The 23,029-nt window shown below is 44.9% G+C and overlaps 1 protein-coding gene across 1 annotated transcript in view; it reads right to left on the bottom strand.

Moving 5' to 3' along the window:
• PIWIL4 (piwi like RNA-mediated gene silencing 4) overlaps window positions 1-23,029 on the bottom strand; it is a 121,133-nt gene that overhangs the window by 50,668 nt on the left and 47,436 nt on the right. Inside the window, exons 11-13 of the mRNA XM_075592493.1 lie at window positions 7,295-7,412; window positions 3,901-4,012; window positions 1,882-2,066 (exon numbers count right to left, since the gene is read on the bottom strand). Of these exons, the coding sequence (XP_075448608.1) occupies window positions 1,882-2,066; window positions 3,901-4,012; window positions 7,295-7,412 (415 nt within the window). The remainder of the gene's footprint in view (window positions 1-1,881; window positions 2,067-3,900; window positions 4,013-7,294; window positions 7,413-23,029) is intronic.

The raw sequence follows: 23,029 nt of genomic DNA on the forward strand, positions 1-23,029 counted from the left end.
CTCAACTTCAGGTAACTTCTTCTTGTCTTCATTCTACTTTCTTGAGTCTTGTCTTCTTTTTTTGTAATCCAGATATACAATGTGAGGCAATTTTTTTAAAGAATGTGACGACACTCCCTTTCCGAGACGGCACATCCTTTAAAAAATGAAAGCTGCCACATGGTTTACTACAACCAATCAGATTGGGGATGTACCATGGGATGCCTCACATGATATATCTCACAATCCGATTGGTTGGAGTAACGTGATGGGAGTCATTTTGTTTTTGGTGACATCATCTTAAAGAGAGGGAAGCAGAGCCTTCCTGATTGTCTTTCTTCCCTCCCTTTTGATGATGTCACATCCTTTACAAAAAAAAAATATTCTGTCACATGAAACACCAGCCTTTATCCTGGCAGGGGTAAGTGCAAGATTTATTTACTTTATGCTGGCTGGGTAATGTTTTATTTTTAGTGGGCAAATGCACTATTATCCATATCTGGATAACAGTAATTTTGCCCATTACTATTCTGTATGTGTTAGGGTGGGGGGGCTGTTGGGGCACAAGGGGTGGGTTGTGCATTGATAGGGAGTAGGTATTTTAATGTTTATTGGGGGTAGAGGGATTGGGTGAAAGGGGTACCTGGCCCAGGGTGGGTGGTAAGGCCTACCCGGTGGGTAATGGCTAGCCAGTAAGGTAATGAAGTTGCGTTAATGTGATTTTTATTAATAGTGTATGGGAGCAGGGTGGTCTCCTGAGCTGAACCTCTTTAATTTCAGCCTCGGTGACCCCCTGCTTCCCGAGTTATAGGCCCCGGTATCAGGTGCCGGTATCCCAAGGTTTAAATCTCCCACACATGATCAGGAGATTTAAACGCATAGGAGATATAGGCCCCGGTATGGGGTGCCGGTAACTCGGGAAGCAGGGGATCCCCGAGGCTGAAATTAATACGGTTCAGCTCAGGAGACCCCTGCTCCCGTACATTTAAAAAAATAAAGTATTGAGTCTAGTATTGCTTCCTTGTGAGTGGACTCCAATGCCAATTGTTTGAGAGATGCCCCCTGAAATGAAACTAGGATGTCCCTGCTTCAGTCCACATCCGGCAGATTGAAGTCTCCAATAATTATTACCTTATCTTTAATTGCCATCTTAATGATGCCCTCCATTAACATCCTGCCCAATTTATCTTCTTGTCCTGAGATGACCCCAGTACGAAAAATAACAGTCTTCACCAGTTTCTAGGGTTACCCAAAGTGACTGTGTCTTTTCTCCACTGCCTTGTATTCAAGTTGCTTTTACATTGTCCTTCACAGAAGTGGCAACTCCCACCCCCTTCCTTCCTACCTACCCTGTCCTTTCTAAATAGTGTGTAACCAGATACGGCAATGTTCCTGTCCTGCTTTTCATTGTACCATAACTCAGTAGGAGACACCATATCCAAATTATCCACTTTCATTATTACAATCAGTTCTCGGATTGTACAGTAGAGGCAACGTTTATTCTAACATTTGCCATAAACTAGCCGGGTTACATTCTGGGTATGTGCTGGGTATGTGCTGGGTATGTTCTGGGCTAGTTTGAGGCACGTTTAAGGCATTTCTGCATTGACTAACGACCCATAGGATTAACACAGCAGGGATCCCTGGCAGTCCAATTCAGTTTGAATGGGACTGCAAGGGACCCCCGCTGTTAATCTGATAGGCCATTAATCAATGCAGAAATGCTGGGGCTAGTTTAAGGAAAGTTTAAGGCATGTATTCAGAATGTACCTGGGTGTTTCCTGGTTTTTTTGGGGAATTGCCACTGGTTTTTGTTCGAATAAGAGTTGCCTCTACTGTATGTCCCAAACAACGAGCATTTGTACACATATGGATAATAATAACAAATGAGCGTGTTCTCACATTTTGGGGGTTTCAATGTTGAATCCCATTCCATAGCCAACTTTCTTCAGGTAGCCCAGCAGCTTCTCAGCTACATCCGCATTGCGGTAACTGAACAACATCAACCATCTCTCCAAGGGCTGTACGCTGATTATCTGTGCGTCTCGAGTATCCTTGGACCAGTCAGCAGCAGTCATAGGTTGGCACTGGAAAAAAACATTCAATATATGATTTCATAAACACTGAGCATGTTTTACATATTTATACAGGTCCATTCAACACAAAATAAGATTGTTCTATGTTCCAGGACGGACACAAAAGTATCCTAAGTATAATAAAATCCAAGAATCAAATGTGTTCCGAGGTTCTACAGCTAACAGGAAAATGGACAGACTAGATCGGTCAAGTGGTCCTTATCTGCAAAAAAATGTATGTTTCTATGTTTTGAGTGAAACAGTGAATGTAAATCATGCTAACGCTTTCATAACATTTTCTGATTAGAAACACCAGTGTGTTATGGAAATAGAAACAAGAACGGATGAAAACGGAGCACTATTGCTGGAACAATTATGAAAAGAAGCTGAATGCGTAATCCATAAAATATTATTTATTGGTCACACAAGCAAAAAAAGCGAAGGTGTCACCCCAAAAACGCGTTTCACGCTGTAGCGCTTTATCAAGGTATGATAAAGCACTATGGTGTGAAACGCGTTTTTGGGGTGACACCTTCACTTTTTTTGCTTGTGTGACCAATAAATAATATTTTATGGATTACGCATTCAGCTTCTTTTCATAATTGTTCCAGCAGTAGTGCTCCGTTTTCCCATCCCATCCACACCACCTACATCCTCCTCGTCTCGCCTGCATCTCTCCTACCCTTTCTGTCTTAGCCCCGTTCACTCTCTGCCTCCCTTTCTCACTCACTGTCCTTTCTCCATCTCGCCCCTTCTTCTCTTTTAATTCCTTCCCCTCCCATTTCTCTCTTCCTCCCTCCCTCCTCCCCCTCGTCTCTCCCTCACTCCCCTACGAGAGGTAGTAGCAGAGGAGTAAGAATCGAGGTGGGAGCCCACCCAGGTGGTGATTAAGTGTTAGGACCACCGAGATGAGCCCCTTCCGTGCTGCTGCCTCACGTAGGAGCCGTAAGTCCCTACCAGTAGCAATCTGAAAACAACCATCCTGTTGGCTGGATGTGGCCCGCGGGCAACACTTTGCCCACCTCTGGGTTAGCGTATTATAACTACAATTCCTTGCAAAATTATTTGAAATCTAAGTTCATATTACAATGCAGTCTTGTTCCCTAAGCACAACTCATTTGTCTCTTTCAAATGAAGGAGTTATTTATGTTTCCTATTGATACTTTGTAAATATGAAGGAGTTATTGTTTTTTTCTTTATTTTTGTTTGGCTTCTGGGGTTTCATTGCAATCTGTGGAGATCATTTCAATCCATCATTGGGACCCGTTTTTTCATGCTCAGTGTATCATGAATGACAGCTTGAACAAAGTCACTGAAAACCGGGCTCAACCGCAAAGACAGCAGCAGTTTCAAAGGGGAGAGAATGAATATTTATGTCAAGCACCAGTTTACTCTCTCGAGGTCCATACTCTCATCTTTATCCTACCGACAAAGCACAGGCTTCATGTTCGTTACACTTTCATATAGAATGCCCTAAAAATGAATATACATATTAACCCATTTGTTTAAGAATGCTGAAACATTTTACTTTGCTGGTCCTCCCAAAAATGGCAAAAAGCATGCAGACCAACAGTGAGCCATGGTCCCTATACAAGCACTTCTTCCTTTTATGTGTTATTTGTATTGTTTGTTATTTATATGATTGCCACGTGTATTATTGCGGTGAAGCGCTATGTACATTAATGGCGCTATATAAATAAAGACATACGTACATACATACATTATTCTGTGAATTCACTTCCCAGTGCTGAAGAAGAGATCAGTTCCATTCAAATGAATGGACTCAAATGTTCTCCAACGTGGGGAAGCAGCTTCACAAGATAAGGGCACATGAGTGTACACTTACTATTTTGTCCCTCATAAGGATTTTCTCTGGTGGGATAACGCGGCCTGTTAGAGACATCTGATTCTCTAGATGCATACCCCAAGACTCCAACTCTAAGCGGGCCTCTTGGTTTCTGTAAATAGCACAAATCAGTACATTAATAATGCCACTTGCCACTGATGTCACTTAAATTCCTATTTGGCGATAACAATGTATATGACGGGATATAAAACGAGGGGACTGGTTTAGAGATTAGACATAGATGCACAATTGTTGTAAAGAAGATAGCTCTGCGCCATGGCGGTTTCAGAAAAAGACCCGGATTTATTGTGGTGAAACAGAGTCGTGATGGGGTCTTAGATAAGCACCATGGGCTATGCGTAATAATAATGTGGTTCGTGCTAAATGGCATCGGCACACACGGTTAAATGCCGGGCATAGCAGATGGGAGCTCAGCAGCCGGTGGTCTCACCACTGGAGGGATAGCTGTACTAATGTGTATTTTAGGCTCTAGATCAGCCTGACTACGCTCCAACGGTTCCATGATTGTGTGATGTGTTCGGCAGTGTCTCTGAAGTACCTTAAGCGCCTGCGCAATGAGTTTGTTGTTAGGCTATTATAAATCTGTTCCATAATCTTCAAACATCATTAACTATGTTAAGACATAATGGAGGAATTTCTCAAAAATGTCGTCTAACACCAACTTGTACTAGAGAGAAATCAACTCACGCTGTACGCTCCAAGTAATGCTATATGATATGATATGATCACCGTTTATAATGCTAAAACCAATAGATATCAACAATAATGGAACAGATGTAATATAGCAATAAGCAAAGCTATATTGTGAAAAACTGCGGGCAGCAGGAGGAAAAATAGCATGTGTAAATAGGTGATAGGTGGAACAAATGTCACTGTAAATCATTTCTGAACCAGGCACTTGCTGCTTTGCATAAGGGTAATCCTTAACCCCAAAAATGATGAAGTGAAGAAAGCACAAAAATATGCCTAGAAGGTGAAGTATGTCAAGTGGTTTATTAGATATAAAATGAATTAAAATTCCCTCACAAAGCATGTTAGCGTGCTAAGCATGTATGGTACACCCTCCTCAGTCCTAGGCCTCCCTTTCAATGCTCCTAGGCGCTTCTCGGCTGTTTGCTGCTTGTTCACCTTCGTCACGGCGTCCCGCGGGCTTCAGGGGATCTCCTGCAGTTATGTTTAGATGTTGCGAGAGTCGAGAACGGCGCAGAGCACGATGACGTCAGGTGGTATATATATATATATATATGGTATATACTCCGTAAACAACATTGCTTCATTTTTTATAAGGTAAGCAGCGATGCATTGCGGTGGCCAGCGGCCGATATTCAATACGTCTCTAGTGATTCCGCGCCATTGATCTAGATTTAGGGCGACTTTTTGGGCTTCGGCTGCTATGAAGTGGAGCGGTTTGAAATCTTGTGCCACCTGGTTCGACCACGTTGTCTTTGGAGCATTTCGGTCCACTTTCCAGCCTATGGGTCGTGTGGTGTTGAGGCACTGGCATGGTAATCTGGTGAAGTCCATACGGCAGGCGTGGACAAACCACCTAAGTCTAACCCCACGTCAGGCGGGGCGTGACTGTCACGGAGTCCGGTAGCAGAGGGTTCCTTCTCCTGTACTCCTAAGCATTTTGCTAAGCGCAGCTAGCTCTGTCAGGGATGTAAGGTAACTCACAGGTGAAGGCCAACCCTGCTAAAATACTCTACTGCTGCCTGATTCGTTACCCAGATTACCAATGAATACAATCAGACGTGACACTTAATTGCTATGCACGTGATCCTCCTACTGTCTGCTGGCAATTAAAACAAGTAGTGATGTGTGTCGAAAAAATTAAGGCTATGAAGATGATACATAGTGAAAAATGAACCTAGAGCATAAATATTAAATACTAGGGTAATAATGGCTTGTAAATCACATGTATTTATATATCAGACTTAAGTAACATGCTTTAGACTGTTTAAGCCACATAGATGTTCAGCATTATTATGATGCTAAATCAATGTAAAATGATTGCCTTTCTTCTTTTGATGTTTTGACTCCATCCCGAGACCTTTAGTTTGTTCTTGACAGGGTATTCCGGTTGCAGACATCAATTAATGAAGGGTTATACTGTATGCATAAATTGACTTACTTCTTCAGGGAGCCCTTTCCTCACGTGTCCATTTTAGCCAAGTCAAGCATGCACCCCCTCTCTGCCACCCCCAACCCCTTACCACTACTTCCCTAAGCCCTTTGAACATTGCCTAAATTGGGAGGCCAGCATGGGTAACACTAATTAGGGAAAACACAATCCTATCGCAATAACGTTGAGAGGTTAGATTGTGCCCCCCAGAAAAATGTAAAATAATCTATTAAATAGGGCAGGATATTATCCACTTTCATTTACATCATGCTGCCTACAAGATCAAATGGAGGATGGATTAGTGTGTGTTATATGGTGGTGGTACTGCAGGAAGGGGTTTAGGGTCACATTTACTAAGAAGTGCTACTTTAGAAGACACCTTGCATGCTAGAAGACACTTTACGAGCTGTTCAAGTGTCCCATAACGGGTCATATTTACCAAGCAGTGTTTGGCTGAGTCCATAGAAGGACAGTCAGCGCAGAGCCGTGCGGACGCTCCGCGCTGAGCCCCGTCATCCTCAGTGAGGCTGTCTTGAGAGGGTGCTGCCGCGAGCGTCCGCAGGCGTGCTGAGGCGCAGGGATTTTCAGCCGACAGCAGAACCTGTTTCTGAGCGCGCTGTCAGCTGAAAACCTCCAGAGCAAAGCAGCGCCAACATCATGACGTCGGCGCCGTGACGTTGACGCTTTGCGAGCTATTGGCCCAGTGACGTCAGTGCCATGCCTCCCCCCGCCTCCCAATCGCGCACGCTGGCTCGTCTGCTAGTTCATGCAATCAGGAGTGATTGCGCAGACGAGCAAGTGCGTCAGAGCGTGGCTGGACCCCTCTATGGACGCAGCCTTAGTCCACAAAATACCTTTCATGCTGGACGACACCTTATATCCATATCCCCAAATCATCTCTCAGAAATTCTGTGTCGAAGGAAGACAAATCCGGGAGATAATTTGAATGAGTTGATAAGAGATGGTTTAGAGATTTTTATTTTACTCTGGCATATTTGGGGAATTCAAATAAAACCCCCTGATCATCAAAAATGTTCCATGACATTTGCAGGCCTATCCCAGACCTTCACACACAATGCCCCCTTGGAAACTAAAGCCACAGTAAAAAAAAATATATCACGAAACCATCTCTTGTCAAATCATTCAAATTATCTTCCGGATCTGTCTTCCTTAGACACGGAATTTCTGAGAGATGATTTGCTGGATGGCTTTTTGTAATCGGAAAACTTTGTGGCATGTTAAATGAATTACCTCTGAATGTTTCCAGTCAGCTTGAGCAACCTCTGCTGTCTCTGTTCTGGTCTTAATTGTGTTTCCACAGACAGATCCTTCATCAAGCGGAAATCAGCGAGCGCCCGACTTGTCAGCCCTAATAAACAGTCAGAAAAGTAATATGCAACAAGCACAATGCACACGGTTTCCATAACAAGGGGGTTTTGTTTCTGAAAGTGAAACTGCTGTCAGCAGCTTAATAATGAGAATATTGAACAGAAATAGACATTTCACAACCAGAGTAACAGAAAATATGTATGACATCATGATATCCTTTAATGTGAAAAAGACACACAAAAACATGGAGGCCCGTTATTTAGACTTCCCACACCGTCAGGCTGCGCTTGCGACGGTGACGCCAGGCTGTGGTCGCTGGAAAAATCAAATTGAGATTACTTCCAGCGATTGCGACCAAGCCGCTGCGCTTACTATAAGCGCACGCGACGGCGGCAATGCATTTGTTTTGACGCTACGTTGCGTCGCTGTCGCCGGCACTATAAGCGCAGCCTTAGGGACAGACTGACAGATTTCTGCCTGTCAGGTATCCCTATATGCAGTGGGATATACACATTGTAATGCAGTCAAAGGTATCTCCAGTGTCACTGCTTTATTGCCTTTCATTCTGTAGTCACAGGGGCCTATTCCTGTAGTGCCGAAGTAGCCAGGGCCTAACCGTGTTGTGTGGCATGTTCAGAAGTAGCCAGCGCCTAACCGTGTGGTGTGGCATGTTCAGAAGTAGCCAGCGCCTAACCGTGTGGTGTGGCATGTTCAGAAGTAGCCAGGGCCTAACCGTGTGGTGTGGCATGTTTAGAAGTAGCCAGCGCCTAACCGTGTGGTGTGGCATGTTCAGAAGTAGCCAGGGCCTAACCGTGTGGTGTGGCATGTTCAGAAGTAGCCAGGGCCCAACCGTGTGGTGTGGCATGTTTAGAAGTAGCCAGGGCCTAACCTTGTGGTGTGGCATGTTCAGAAGTAGCCAGGGCCTAACCGTGTGGTGTGGCATGTTCAGAAGTAGCCAGGGCCTAACCGTGTGGTGTGGCATGTTCAGAAGTAGCCAGGGCCTAACCGTGTGGTGTGGCATGTTCAGAAGTAGCCAGGGCCTAACCGTGTGGTGTGGCATGTTCAGAAGTAGCCAGGGCCTAACCGTGTGGTGTGGCATGTTCAGAAGTAGCGGAATGAAACATGAGAAAAAAACCTATTCTCTATTGCAAATCATTTCTTCAATTATTTTGTATTTTTTCTTTAGGAAACACAACATACGTATCAAGTGTATTTCTACTGTTGTCGAATTTGGAGCATTCTGCTCTCGTATTCTGCACTAAGAAAAGACTTACGTCACCTTTAAGATGACAAAGAAAACAAACGCAGAACCATCAAGAAAAGTAACACAAGCCACATCATTTTTAATGCACAAACCTGTGCCACTATAACTCTGCCCTAACTCCTTTCACTTGCCCCATAAATCCCTCATCTAGTCGTAGGCAGACGTACCCGAAAATGCCGTGACTAAAATTAATACATAGACGCCGGCTGGGGAAGGGATATTTCAGCGCGAGTTGTGACGAAATAATGACTTTGCGTCAACGTTTTGGCTTTGATACACAGAGCGCGATGTCTTCTTAAAGCCCTTAAATCTGTGGCCGTGTAGACACAATCAAATGCTTTTTCGGAATCTGCGAATCCCAAGCTGTGGTAGATCATTTTCATTACTTTGGGAAATCACTTCTTGTATGACTTGGATGTGGTCTATAGTGTTCAGTGGCGTAGCCAGACGTGCGTGGGCCCCCTCCTCATCTCTCCCCCTTCCCCTCATCTCTCCCCCTTCCCCCCACATCTCTCCCCCTTCCCCCTCATCTTCTCTTCCCCTCATCAGCTCTACACTTTATCATCACCATCACCAGCTCTTATCATCATCACCATCTCTCCCCCTCATATCATCTACACCATCAGCTCTCCCCCTCATCATCATCTCTCACCCTCCTCCTCCATGCCTATCTGTGGATGGTAATAGAGACAGGCGGGGGAGATGGTATGTGGCGGCGGACCCCCAGCGTTCAACAGAGGATAAGCCGGCAGAGGAATGAGCAGTTGCTACAGAGGCAGAGCAGGACGGCAGGGGAGGAGCGCGCTCTTGCGGTCTGACCCAGAAGTCTTTCTTACTTTCGGTGTCAGCTGCTAGAGCGATCGTCCGCCCTGCTCTGTGTAAAAACTGCCAATTCCTCTGCCGGCTTATCCTCTGTTTAATGCCGGGGACCCGCTGCCCCCGCATACCATCTCCCCCCGCCTGTCTCTATCTGAAAAGAGAGATGGGCCGCCAACAGAGGGGGGAGAGCGGGCCCGCCAAGAGCATGAGCCCCTGGGCTACAGCTACGGCCCTGATTGTGTTGTATCCACTGCAAAATCCCACTTGTTCTCTAGGCAGGGCAAAGTGCGGGGTCTGCTGTAGGATGTATTAAATAATGTCTCTGTCTTGCTCCATTCAATTCAAATGAGAGAAAAAAATGAAGCATTGCAAACACTTTCTTGCACTGATAAATTACCCTCTCAATGATATACTGGCCACCAGTATGATCGGTGACACAGTAACCCCTACAATATGACAAACACTTTATCACAATGCTATTGCATATATAATTGGGTCTATATATATTAATAAAACGCTAGGAATACAGTCATGGGGCAGTGACCCATAATTCTGTCTCCCCTTTTGCTTGGACATTTTCTTAGAAGCCATAATAAAAATTATCGTAGAACTACACTGGCGACACACTTTATTCGAGCTCGGCTAGTCCCACGAATTCGGGTATACCCGGGTGTATTGAGGTTTGTGACTGTTTTCTGCCCGAGTGCATTGAGGTATTTTCCAAGCAGGGATTGAAGCATTTTATTCCCGCTGGCTGCAATACTGCACAGTATATATATATATACTGCATTACAATTCATGAATTTATGCCATCTGGTAGACACGCGAAGCATTGCAGCCTATTAAATCCTAATCATTATCATTTAACAGATCAGCCGCCCGTCAGCCAGCCATGAACCCAGGCTGGGAAGGCAAACGCAACGGGGCTTGTCAGAGGTGAGGAGCGGCGCATTCCAGGTATCTGCCAGGTACATACTGGGTATTTGCTCGAATAAAGTGTGTCGGTGCAGTACATAATCAGATAATCTAATATATGAAATTCCTATGGATCCATAACATTGCCCTTAAAGGGTTCATATCAATGTCACCATTTCAAAGTGTGTCCCCATGTGAAACCTTTGTCCCATGTTGCTTCTGGTCACAAATAAAAAATATAAAGTTACGTCCTTTTATTACAGTAATTGTGATACGCAATTTGTCATTTACGTATTGACATGTGGCTGTGGCAAGCAATATGTTGAACGGACCACCAGGTCTTTAATAAAAAAAGAGAATTATGGAGCATCTACAATTTATCAAAAGGGGGGACGTAAGTCACCCGGTTCCCAAACATTTCTCTTCTTGCAAAAAAGGTGACGTTGATATGTTCTCCTTTAGTGGTATAGAACACATCCCACCTCCAATTAGAGGTGGGGATAGGATCAACTAATTTGGTCGTCCGGAGATGTATTGGATCTACATGTTACATACTCTGGTTCCTTTAGGCTTAATCACAGATTGGGACCTGAGTAACTTTCTGTAAAATCATGAAAACTACACCATCTTTATGAAATAATTATGGTGATATTATTGTATCATTTTATTTATGGATGTTGTCATTTATTACTATAATCTCATGCAGAGCGGTTATTCCCTGTGGAAGGCAGTATGAGGTGTGCTATTTGTATAGTGAGAGCACCTCATAAATCCTCTTGGATGATATTACAAATGTTTTCTACTTGGGAGTTTATCTGTATGACTGTGGATCCTCCTATATAATCCTTTTCATTTAGATCTCTCAAGGTTTAGAATCAAATTAGATCTATCGTAAATCACAGCTATCTTACTTATTCCATTTACCTTCATGATTTCTTTGTTTGGGACCATATTATATAGAGAATATTTAGTATGAGCTGATAGATATATTTATATGTAAATTAATAGAAATGTTAACAAGTATTCATCCAGGGAGGTTATACTGTGCATATCTATATGTATTTTCAAAAAGCAATTATTTCATTAATTATTTTATTTTTGCATACTTTATTAAGAAACTTTATTAAGATGAGTTGATGCTTATGAACCATACACATGCCCTGAAGTTGAGTAGAGTACATAGAACACCCACATCTAATAGCACTTCTTATAAATAGAATGAAAGTGTATTATCAATTCAGCTATCCTTACATTATAGCAGGTGAGAGGCTGAATATGCAGTTATACTAATACTATAAAATGCAGAACTGGACACCTAAACTATTACTTCATAACAGTGATAATATAGATTTTTTTAATACAGCTAAACCCCGTTATAACGCGCCTCGTTATACCGCGATTCGGTTATAACGCGGTTTTCCCGTGGCTCCCGTTTTTAAAAAAAAAATAAAAAAAAAAAAAAAAAAAAATATTTTTTAAAAAATTTTTTTTTACATTTTTTTTTTTGCACACTGCACACACTCACTGCACACACACTGCTCATTGCTCACACTGCCACACTGCACACACACTGCACACACACTGCTCATTGCTCACACTGACACACTGCACACACTCACTGCACACACACTGCTCATTGCTCACTGCCACACTGCACACACACTGCACACTGCACACACTGCTCATTGCTCACACTGACACACTGCACACACACTGACCACACTCACGCACACTCACACACACTTACGCACACTCACGCACACTTACAGACACTCACACACACTCACACACACACACACACACACACACACTTAGACACTCACACACACTCACACACACTCACACACACTCACACACACTCACACACTCACAGACACTCACACACACTCACACACACTTACACACACTTACACACACACTCAGACACTTACACACACTCACAGACACTTACCCACACTCACACACCCATATACACACACACACTTTCTCTCCCATATATACATACACACACACTCTCTCACTCTACACAGACGGGCCGCGACCAGCACCACCACCCGCTCCCCCCCCTCCTCCCGCGCAGGCAGCGGGAGCACCGGGGACAGCGGTGGGGAGAAGAAACCCCCCGCTACAACCTCCATGCAGGCAGCATGGTTCTGAGGTAAGCGGCGACCTGAGGGACATCCCCACTCCCATCTCCTGCCCCGCGGCCTGTCCCGCGGTGACAGGGTGAAGCGGGGACAGGAGGGACATCCCCGCTCCCATCTCCTGCCCCGCGGCCTGTCCCGAGGTGACAGGGGGAAGCGGGGACAGGAGGGACATCCCCGCTCCCATCTCCTGCCCCGCGGCCTGTCCCGCGGTGACAGGGTGAAGCGGGGACAGGAGGGACATCCCCGCTCCCATCTCCTGCCCCGCGGCCTGTCCCGAGGTGACAGGGGGAAGCGGGGACAGGAGGGACATCCCCGCTCCCATCTCCTGCCCCGCGGCCTGTTCCGAGGTGACAGAGGGAAGCGGGGACAGGAGAGACATCCCCGCTCCCATCTCCTGCCCCGCGGCCTGTCCCGCGGTGACAGGGGGAAGCGGGGAGCGGAGGGACATGCCCGCTCCCATCTCCTGTCCCGCGGGATGAATATGCGCTAAAGCGCGGCGGCCATTTTTTTTTCTCGCGACCCCGTTAGTAACGCGGTGGTCTCGGGGTGGACCCCGAGACCCGCGTTATAACGGGGTTTAGCTGTATATGATGCTGACAGCATATTCAGCGCCGTACACCAAATTTTGCATAATGGGGGTTATTGATTAAACTGTGATAGTGCTGATTGGGGCACCATCACACATAAACACCCATTGAATTGAATAGGTGTTTTTGTGCGTCAGTGCCACGATCGGCACTATGGCAGTTTAATAATTAATCCTAATAAGTACTTTCCCCAAAAGCTTACAATCTAACTGTGGTGCCTGAGGCACAGGAAAAAATAGCGACTCGTTCAGCGCGCTCTTGGGGGGCCTGCTCCCCCCCCCCCTGTCGTTGGCCCACCTGGCTCTCTTCAAATAGACAGGCGGGGGGAGATGGTATACGGCGGTTGCGGGCCCCCGGCGTTAAACAGAAGCTGGCAGAGGAATCAGCACTTGCTACACTGGCAGAGCAGGACGGCAGGGGAGGTGAGGAGCGCGCTCTAGCGGTCTGACCCGGAAGGCTTTCTTACTTCCGGTTTCTTCTGCTAGAGCGCGCTCCTCACCTCGTGCCGTCCTGCTCTGCCACATACCATCTCCCCCCGCCTGTCTCTATTACAGGTAAGCATGGAGGAGGAGGAGGAGGAGGAGCTGATCATGATGATTAGGGGGAGATCTGATGGTGAGGGGGAGATATGATGATGAGGGTGTGATCTGATGAGGAGGACGGTGAGATCTGATGGTGATGAGGAGGAGATCTGATGGTGATGAGGGGGAGATCTGATGATGAGGATGATGGGGAGATCTGATGATGAGGGGGAGAGCTGATAGTGATTAGGGGGAGCTAATGATGATGGGGAGGAGGGGGAGAGATGAGGAGGAGGGGGAGAGATGATGATGGGGAGGAGGGGGAGAGATGATGATGGGGAGGAGGGGGAGAGATGAGGAGGGATGATGAGAGGATCAGGGAAGGGGGAGAAAAAAATTGCTGTCAGTATTAATATTAATGAGGCCCTGAAACATTGTTTGCCCGGGGGCCCGCGCATGTATACCTACGCCACTGGACTTGTTCCAAGGTCAACAGGAGAGAGGACACTGAGATCTGTAGCAGGTTCACCCGCTTCCAAAGTCACACAGGAATTAATCTAGTTAAATGTATACACTTTTAAAAATGAGTTAAATATTGGAGTATTTGCATCAAGATGCTGATACTTGAACCTTGATGCTGTGCAAGACATTATTTTGCATCAATTTCCACTGGTGTCAAGTGAGGAATGTTGTAAATCAAGTTTCTTCCATTGGAGTCTGATCTCTTAGGTACAGAGATAAGGTGACTAGCCGCTTGAGCTAACTTTTTATTACTATGTCCATTAACCTTCTTCTTAATTCCTCCTCTAGGAAGTCCCCAAATTACTCTATGAAGCAAAAGATGCCAAGTCGACACAAAGTGCGTTCATACTGTACATCGATTTTAAGAGACGTAGGAAGAAATTGATGCTTCCAGCTTTGTCTTAAAGATAAAACACGCATTTGAGATGCTTGCTACACAGCTCATTTAATATGTTTTTGTAGGTCACATTGAAATAGAAGTCTAAATGATGTTCTTCTTTTATCTGTGTTACTGGGCAGTTGCTAAATTGAGTGGTACTGAAAACGGAAACAATGTCAGAGGTACTGTAGTCTATAAGATGTTACAATTAGAGATATTGAGCCAGGAAACATACCGTTGCTGTTTTTCTAAGTTTGCATGTCTGTATATAGTTTCTATGCTGTACTGTAGTTTGCTATTCTGTTGACCCATTTAGAGTACAGAAATATATGCAGAAGGGATACATCTAAAATTGTCTACTTATGGCTACTGTATCTATGCTTTAAGCAGCTTACAGCAGTTTAAGTCCACATACAGTATTCTTCACAACCACTTTGTACTACATCAGACACCTAACTGACGCCTCAAATTTGACACTTCAGTGTCTGTTTCTTACACTGCTGAAGACACATTATTTGTATGACTGTGTAATACATGCATATTTAATCACACAACCTCTGGTCTCCTCTTTTATGAATTAAACAGTGATAAGTGTCTCCCATAAGATGTCCTTGAAGAATGGACTTCAGTGATTCATAAAGCCTCCATTCTCTTAATACACAAGCAAGTCAATTACACATGTCAACACTTTGGCCTGTGCCTAACATGTTCCTTAACTACTTCTGTACCTAGACAAAAAGTGTACCAGGTGATATTTAATGACAAGTCACTGTTTAAACACTAAGGAGTTTATTTATTACATGTTAACAAGCTACAAATGAGGCAATTACGGAGAAAAGAGCACTGTATTTAACAGGTGTGGCAAACTCAGTGAGTTGGAATTACTTGACATTCTGTTTTCTATGCAAAGGATGGGATGTTTTGGGGGGAGGGAGGGATGTGGTAGAGATAAAGGCACTAAGATAAACCATTTTCGGACAGTTCATTTTCAGGTTGCAAATGTACTTCCTCAACATTTATGTTTTACTGATGTAACCTTCTACCCATTTGTTTTGTGCTTTCTTCAGCAATTATTTCCATTAATTTTAATACTTTAAATACGGTGCAATATCTGCAGGCTGTTAAAAGTGCCAACAGAAGGTCAGAGCACAAAATGTGCAGATTAAAAAAGAATAATAGTAAAAAATATAGTGCAACACAATAATGTGAACCGTGAATCCCCAAAAATGAGAACTTAAGCTTTCTCACGTGCTGTAAGTAGGGTTCAAGCATATAGTAAACTCCTAAGAGCAAAGTGACAGGTCTTGAAGGTGATAGTGCGAAGGTCTTGATGGACCACAAGCAGTCTGCTCCAAGGCACGTTTCTCTGCCCCGACATCCTGTGTGCAGCACCGGAGGATTCCATCAGTGCCCCCAGAGTGAAGACACGCTCCGGAAGTGACGTCACACGCCAGAACGTTTGCTTCACGAGGAGGGAAAACTGGGCTGTTTTACCCTGAGACCCTGCTGTGATCTACACGCGCTTTTGCCTTTGGCGATATTGTAAGTGCGATTTTAACTTTTGCCCATTTTAAATATATAAACAGTATTACACACTGTCCTGTATGTGTCTTCTCTCCATATGAGAATATCAACATCAAGACCTTCGCTCTATCACCTTGAACACCTGTCACTTTGCTCTTAGGTGCTTGATACGGCTGTATATGCTTGAACCATACTTACACCATGTGATTTGCTCTCATTCATTGGACTCACTGTTCACATTATTGAGTTGCAATATATTGTTTCTGTTATTCTTTTTTTCTTTATATACACTTGGGTCCATTTTGCGCTCAGACGTTCTTTTGGCGTTTGTTGGAAAAATCCCATGTAGGAACAGCAGCTGGCCCGAGACGGTTGTATTATCCTTTGTTCACTGTATTGTCATTTTTTGTACTACTGCTATTTTAAGAGAAGCAGTTTCTTTGACACTATCCACCAGTGTAGTGTGTTCTGTACCCACATTAGGGATTGGGATTCTTTCATTCAATAGAGCTTCTTTGCTCACTCATTCATCCATTACCATATTTAATGTTGCTGCTGCTTCCTCTGACTGAGTGACTGACGGTGCTCAACTATTTATGTTACCATGTAGGAATTTGGAAAAACAAAAATAGGAGAATGTTATCTATCTTCAAAAATGCTTCACATTTCTATGCTTTTCCTACATTTTTTTTTGTTGAAAGGCTGTATTGAGCTGGGGAGGTTGCCCACCATTAAAAAGGGTTAAATATCCCTACAATAATAGTGTTAAAACATCATAGTGCAGGGGATGGCCAACTCCAGTCATCAAGGGCCACCAACAGGTCAGATTTTTAGGATATCCCTGCTTCTGCACAGGTGGCTCAATCAGTAGCTGAATCACCTGTGCTGCAGCAGGAATATCCTTAAAACGTGACCACGAGGACTGGAGTTGGCCACTCCTGTCACAGCGCATGCTGTTTCTTAAACATTAGCAAGTTAGAAGAGAGGCTGAGCGGGGGAATGACAGGAGGGCTGGCATCATCTAAGCAGTATCTATTTATGAGCTACAGTTAAATATTTAATGACACATGCTTCTTTTGGCTGTGCTGTGTGTCAACATCATCTGTGCATTAAAGCAAATGAACAATCCTTCATTCATTAGTAGTACTTAGAGACAGGCTGTTCAGCCTGAGTTATCCTGCTGCATGCCTCTTGCCAGAGGCTGGGTGTCGGGTAAAAAACAGTCTTCCAAAAACACGCTGAACTTATGTCAAGAAAAATACACATCCTGCACGGCTTAGGAATGCTTCATAAGAAATTAGGAACTGCCAATATCAATCCAGACTAAAGCAAATCTACCATTCTGTCTCCAGCAGTGGCAGCACGCTGAGGTTTTCTGGAGAAAGTGCGGCATCAACGGACAATATCTCTGTCATCTATTTCCTTATTTCCACATTAATACATAAACACATTAAATACAGGATATAATGTCGTTAAGAACCTCTCGGCCCACCTAGTCTTCCCAGTTTTATGTTAAAGACAGTCTACTGTTTACCAAACGTTCACAAGTAGAGAGAGCACCAGATTCATCAAGGAAAAATATTTTGTTGCTTCCTGAGGGATTTATTTCGTTGAGAAATGTTGGCGCATCATTTTGTTTGTGCCGCTTTTGCATTCAGGGAGAGGAAATATTGCTCATACTGTAGTTCAACACAAGCTAACAAGAATGAATAGCCTTGCGGTCAATACCCGTTCTTTGAAGTGGGAGAAAATAGTCAGGCACGCTGGTGGGAGCAATGTGTGTAGTTGAACAAGCCTATCTTGTATCTAAAACAGGGTCAGAGTGGAGCAGGAATGGCACACCATTACGGCACTTATTTTTAGCAGACACTCTGTCTCCTTCACCAGGCTCTACCTGGGGAACGTGGGTGCGGAGCTTCTACCCGGAGGTGGAGGGTGTCTGCCCTGGTGGTTAAAACCAGAAAGTCAGGCCGGCTGGAAGTCAGGCCCAACTTCTGTATCGATCGTCGGCTGGGCACTGACCGTTCCCCAGGTAGGGCTTGGTGAACGTATGTGTAAAAACAGTGGAGGGGGAGGGGTGTGTAAAAACAAGGGTGTGTGTGTAAAAACGGATGGGGGGGGGGGTTAAAAACAGAGGGGGAAAAGTAAAAGAGGGAGGGGGTGAGTAAAAGGGAAGGAAGGGGTTTGAGAGTAAAAGAGGAAGAAGGGGGGCTGAGAGTAAAAGAGGGAGGGGGATGAGAGTAAAAGGGGGGAAGAGTAGAAGAGAAGGGGGGAGGTTGTAGAGTGAGAGAGGGGTAGAGTGAGAAGGAAAGGAGGGAGTAAGAGTAAAAGAGAAGAGAAGGGGAGACAGTAAGATAGGGGTAAGCATGAGACTAGGAAGGGTGGAGTACAGTGAGAGACAGAGGGAATGTAGCCCCCCTTCTAGGGACTACTGGTAGTTTTGGGGTTAAGGACCCTAGAGGGCTAACTGGGTGGGCTTACCCAGAGTAACGCACCCTCTCATCTGCTGTGATAGAGTGACTTGGCAAAATAGAGGCCATTCCCACCGTAGGTTTAGTAACCAGTGATGTTACCATTGGGGTATATAAGTTCGCCCTGAATGCTCTCGAACCAGGTTCCTGGAGGAGCAATAGCTGGAGTAGGCTCACTGTATATAATTTGTAGATATGTTCCTGTGTGCATAGAAGTAAGTGAATAAGGATCTGTCCCTGTTTATTGTGTTGTAGCTAGGGTAAAGGGCAAGTGCCCCTTCAGATTGTGCCCATAGAAATGGCCAAGGTGAATACAGTTGTTCACCTTAGAAGAGGCGTATACCTTACAGAGGTTTCCCAGAGAGTGATTCCAAAGTGTAAAAGAATTTACCCTACAGGAAGGTTTATACGCCAGAGCACAGAACCGGGACACAGATCTAAGAAGCATGTGTTGTAAATTCTGTGTTATTTCTTATTGTTCTTTTCAAAGTTATCTTTCAGGCCTAAAGTTGCAAAACTATCAAATGTGGTAAATTATACATCGGACACTGAAAGGTGGTACATGGCTGAGGCCCACCATGCCCCTCTCTGGCACTGAAAGGGTTATGTATTGTATTGTATTGTATGTCTTTATTTATATAGCGCCATTAATGTACATAGCTCTTCACAGCAGTAATACATGTGGTAATCAAATAAATAACAGATAATATAAATAACAGATAATATAAATAACAGATCATGGGAATAAGTGCTTTAGACATTAAGGAAGAGGAGTCCCTGCTCCGAGGAGCTTACAATCTAATTGTTAGGTAGGGAGAAAGTACAGAGACAGTAGGAGGGAGTTCTGGTAAGTGCGTCTGCAGGGGGCCAAGCTTTATGTGCCATGTGTTCAGAATGTTCACAGTGCTATTCATATGCTTCTTTAAGCAAGTGTGTCATGTTATGTGACTGATTAATGTGTTTAGCACCAATGTCTGCAGCAATTCCAGTCTATAAGTCCAGTGTATAAAGTGTAACATTCCCCTTGATAACAATGTTTGTCTTTCCAAGTCCGTCTTATCTCAATGATATCTTTCTTTTCTATTTGTGTGAGGCGTGTGTTACAAAGGGAGTTTTGCAGATATCTGCCTGCTGTGGGTGTTGAGAACCAGGATATTTGCAGAATATTATGGGGTGTTCTTAGTGATAACGGTTCCAAAGTCCTGGAAAGTGAACAGCACAAAGATACATCTTTGTATTATTTTCTTTCCTTCTTTACATATTAACCCTTCCCCCATATGTTGAATAATTATAGCTTTTAATGGCCCATACGTACATTTATAATAATAATAATTGTTTGTTCTTGTATAGCGCTGCTAGTTTTTACGTAGCGCTTTACAGAGACATTTTGCAGACATGGCCTCTGCCCCGTAGAGTTTACAATCTATGTTTTTGGTGCCTGTGACACAGACAGATACTGGTACCAGATTTTGATACCAGAAGCTGTTCTTAAAGGAGCATGGAGGCGGTTTGCAGTGGATGACGTCGCAGGTCGAGAGCTTCCTGATACGCCGGAATTCGGAGTGTGAAGACTTCTAAAGGTAAGATAAATATTGAATGTATGTCATTGTCTTTTTTTCATGTTTTTTATTGTATTTATTAATTTTTATGCTTTTGATTGCCCATTGACTGCTAATGTATTCATCTGTGCCCCTTTAGGGTACAGGTAAATACAGTGACAGGCATTGCATTTTTTACCAAATGCTTGTTTTGTATTGATTGGTATTTTTTCTATTTCTGTTTATTGTTTTGATTAAATTGTTTGGAATTTGGATGGCATGTTTTTAGTACATTTGTTGATTGGCTAGCGGTTTTATTTCTTGATTTGTTTTGTTGGTTAGTTGTTTCTTTAATTGTATTCTATTATTTTGGTATAATATAATTTTTATTCTTTAGCAGTTTTGGTGTTAGAATAATTTTATTGATGTGTAGTTGAGGCTTTTTAGTTCTATTTTTGTTGTGATGTTTAGGTGCTTGTTTATTTCTTTAATTGTTGTGCTTGACTGTTTTAATAGGTTGGCCACTGACTGCTGTGCAATGGCTTATCATGCCCATATTATATGGGTATGATGTTCTACTGTGCCAATCAATGGGTAGAGGAGTGGGTATAGTGGCCGGTGGGTTGGGGGGTAGCGGGGGAGGGTGGGTTATCCCCTTAATTATTATAGCGGTTATTAATCGCTACGGTGATTAAGGGGTTAGGGGCCATAAGATTGTATTTTTTTCTTGTACTCTTGCTGCCAACGGAGGACATGGACCTGCAGTATGCTGATGAGGACACCCTTCATGATGGCAGCGGTAAGTAGAAAGTTTTATTTACTTTATTTATGCTGGCTGGCTAATGTTTGCTTTACAATGGGCAAATGCACTGTTATCCATATCTGGATAATAGTTATTTTGCCCATTACTGTACAGTATTTGTTGGGGGGGTTGTTGGGGGTAGAGGAGGTGGGTAGTAGGGTTGTTGTGTTTATTTTTCTTTATTGGGGGTAGAGGGATTGGGTGAAGGGGGTAGTAGCCCCAAGGATGGATGTTTAGGCCTACAGGGTGGTAGCAGGAGGGGTCAACCCCTTTATAACCTTAGCGGTATTAACCGCTAAGGTAATGAAGGGGTTAGCTCCATCCAAACCCCTCCTCCCCCCCCTCGCAAGGCATAAACATCCATAAAGGGCCGAATACCACCTTCACACATCCCTGCTACTCACAATAAACCGGGTACTGGAAGTTAACCCCATCATTGCTTAGCGGCTAGCCGCTAAGGTAATGAAGCTGTTTTAATACAAAAAATGTAATACTAGTGTGCGTGAGCAGGGTTTCTCTGGAGCAGAACTGCGTTGATTTGAGGTCTGGGGACTCCCTGCTTCCTGAGATACAGGCCCCATTATGGGGTGCCTGTATCACTTATGCATATAAATCCCACGGTCACATGACGCTGTGGTGGACGCTGCAGGGACAAGAGCCGCCCCACAATAGGGCCGGGCCCGCTGTGAGGGGGGGCTGCCGCGCTGCGCAGACAGAAACTCCTGCTCTCAAGAAAATTGAGGGCAGGACTCGCAATGGAGCGCTAGGCCACGCCCCCGGCAGTTCAGCAAATGAGGGCGAACCTGCCGGGTGACATCACGGCCGCGCCCCCGTCTCGCCTCCCTCTGTCTTTCCCCCTGCAGCTCACTGCGGCTGCACATGCCGCCTGCCTCGCAGGCACTGGGGCCGTAGCCTAAAGCAGCGGTGCGCAATCTGTGGGGCGCGACCCCCAGGGGGGGCGCGAGACTGCCGACGGGGGGCGTGGGGTTTACAGAGGCCCCGCGCGCTTCCCGAAGGCACTTAAATTAAGTGCCGGGGGAGCTGCAGGGCCTCTGTAAACCATACTTACCCGTGGCTCCGGCGGCTTCCTCCCGGCGTCGCCATGGCAACGCGGCGTCAAAATGACGCCGCGAGGTCATGTGACGTCACGTTGCTATGGCAACGTGACGTCATTACGCCGGTGCGAGGGTAAGTTGGGGTTGGGGGGGGCGCGGGAGTGAGGGGACAGCCGGCAGGGGGGCGCAGGGAAAAAAGTTTGCGCCCCCCTGGCCTAAAGCATCAACTACAGCCACATTTTACAGCCTACCACAGATAAACTGCGAGGCCGGGCAGCTTGTTCTTCTGCGGGGCTCAGGGCAGGCGCTTTCTCAAGGCCTCTTCCCTGGTCTAGCGGCATCTCCTCCTCAGACGACGCAGTGTCATGACGTCGCGGGGTCATTCAGCGTCGCAGCATATCGGCTCCATGTGGCATCACATTCTCATGGCAACATGATGCCATGTGATGTCACCCATGTGACATCACATTGTCATGGTAACGCAACACCATTTGACGTCGCGGCGACATGGTGACGGAACGCCGAAGGAGAACTTGCCCCCGAAGAAGGTAAGAGACAGTTACAGATGCCCCCACGCTCTCCCCCAGCAATCAGCTTTATTGTGTTGGGGAAGAACGTGGGGCCTTTGCAACCGTGGGGCTCGATGCAATGGTACCGACGGCACAGCCATCATGCCAGCCCTGCCACAATGCAGGCGTATCGTAACAGTAAAGTATCAGAAAGGTCCAAGAGAATGGGCAAGAAAAACTGCTCTTGTGATTTGGCCTTGAGTAGACCATTAGTGACTTTTATTAGGACAGTCTCAGTGGTGTGATTGGGACGGAACTAGACTGTAGTGTGTCAAGGAAAGAGTTATAATAAAAAACAGCATGCAGTTATAAATGAGTCGTTCAAGGAGTTTGGATGCAAATAGAACAGAGATGGGTTTCTTCAGAATGGGTGTAATGAGGCAAGATTGATGGATGAAGGAAATGAACCTGTGCTTGGAAAGAGGTTCAAGAGATAAGTTAGTGTATGAATAATTGTAGTGGAGAGTGAGCGGAGAAGTGTGGCTCAAGAGTACAAGTTTTAGAGGAGGGTGAGGAGAGAAGACAGGAGACCAGGTCCTCCTCA

Source organism: Ascaphus truei, chromosome 3 (assembly GCF_040206685.1).
Source record: "Ascaphus truei isolate aAscTru1 chromosome 3, aAscTru1.hap1, whole genome shotgun sequence".
NCBI classification, from domain to species: domain Eukaryota; kingdom Metazoa; phylum Chordata; class Amphibia; order Anura; family Ascaphidae; genus Ascaphus; species Ascaphus truei.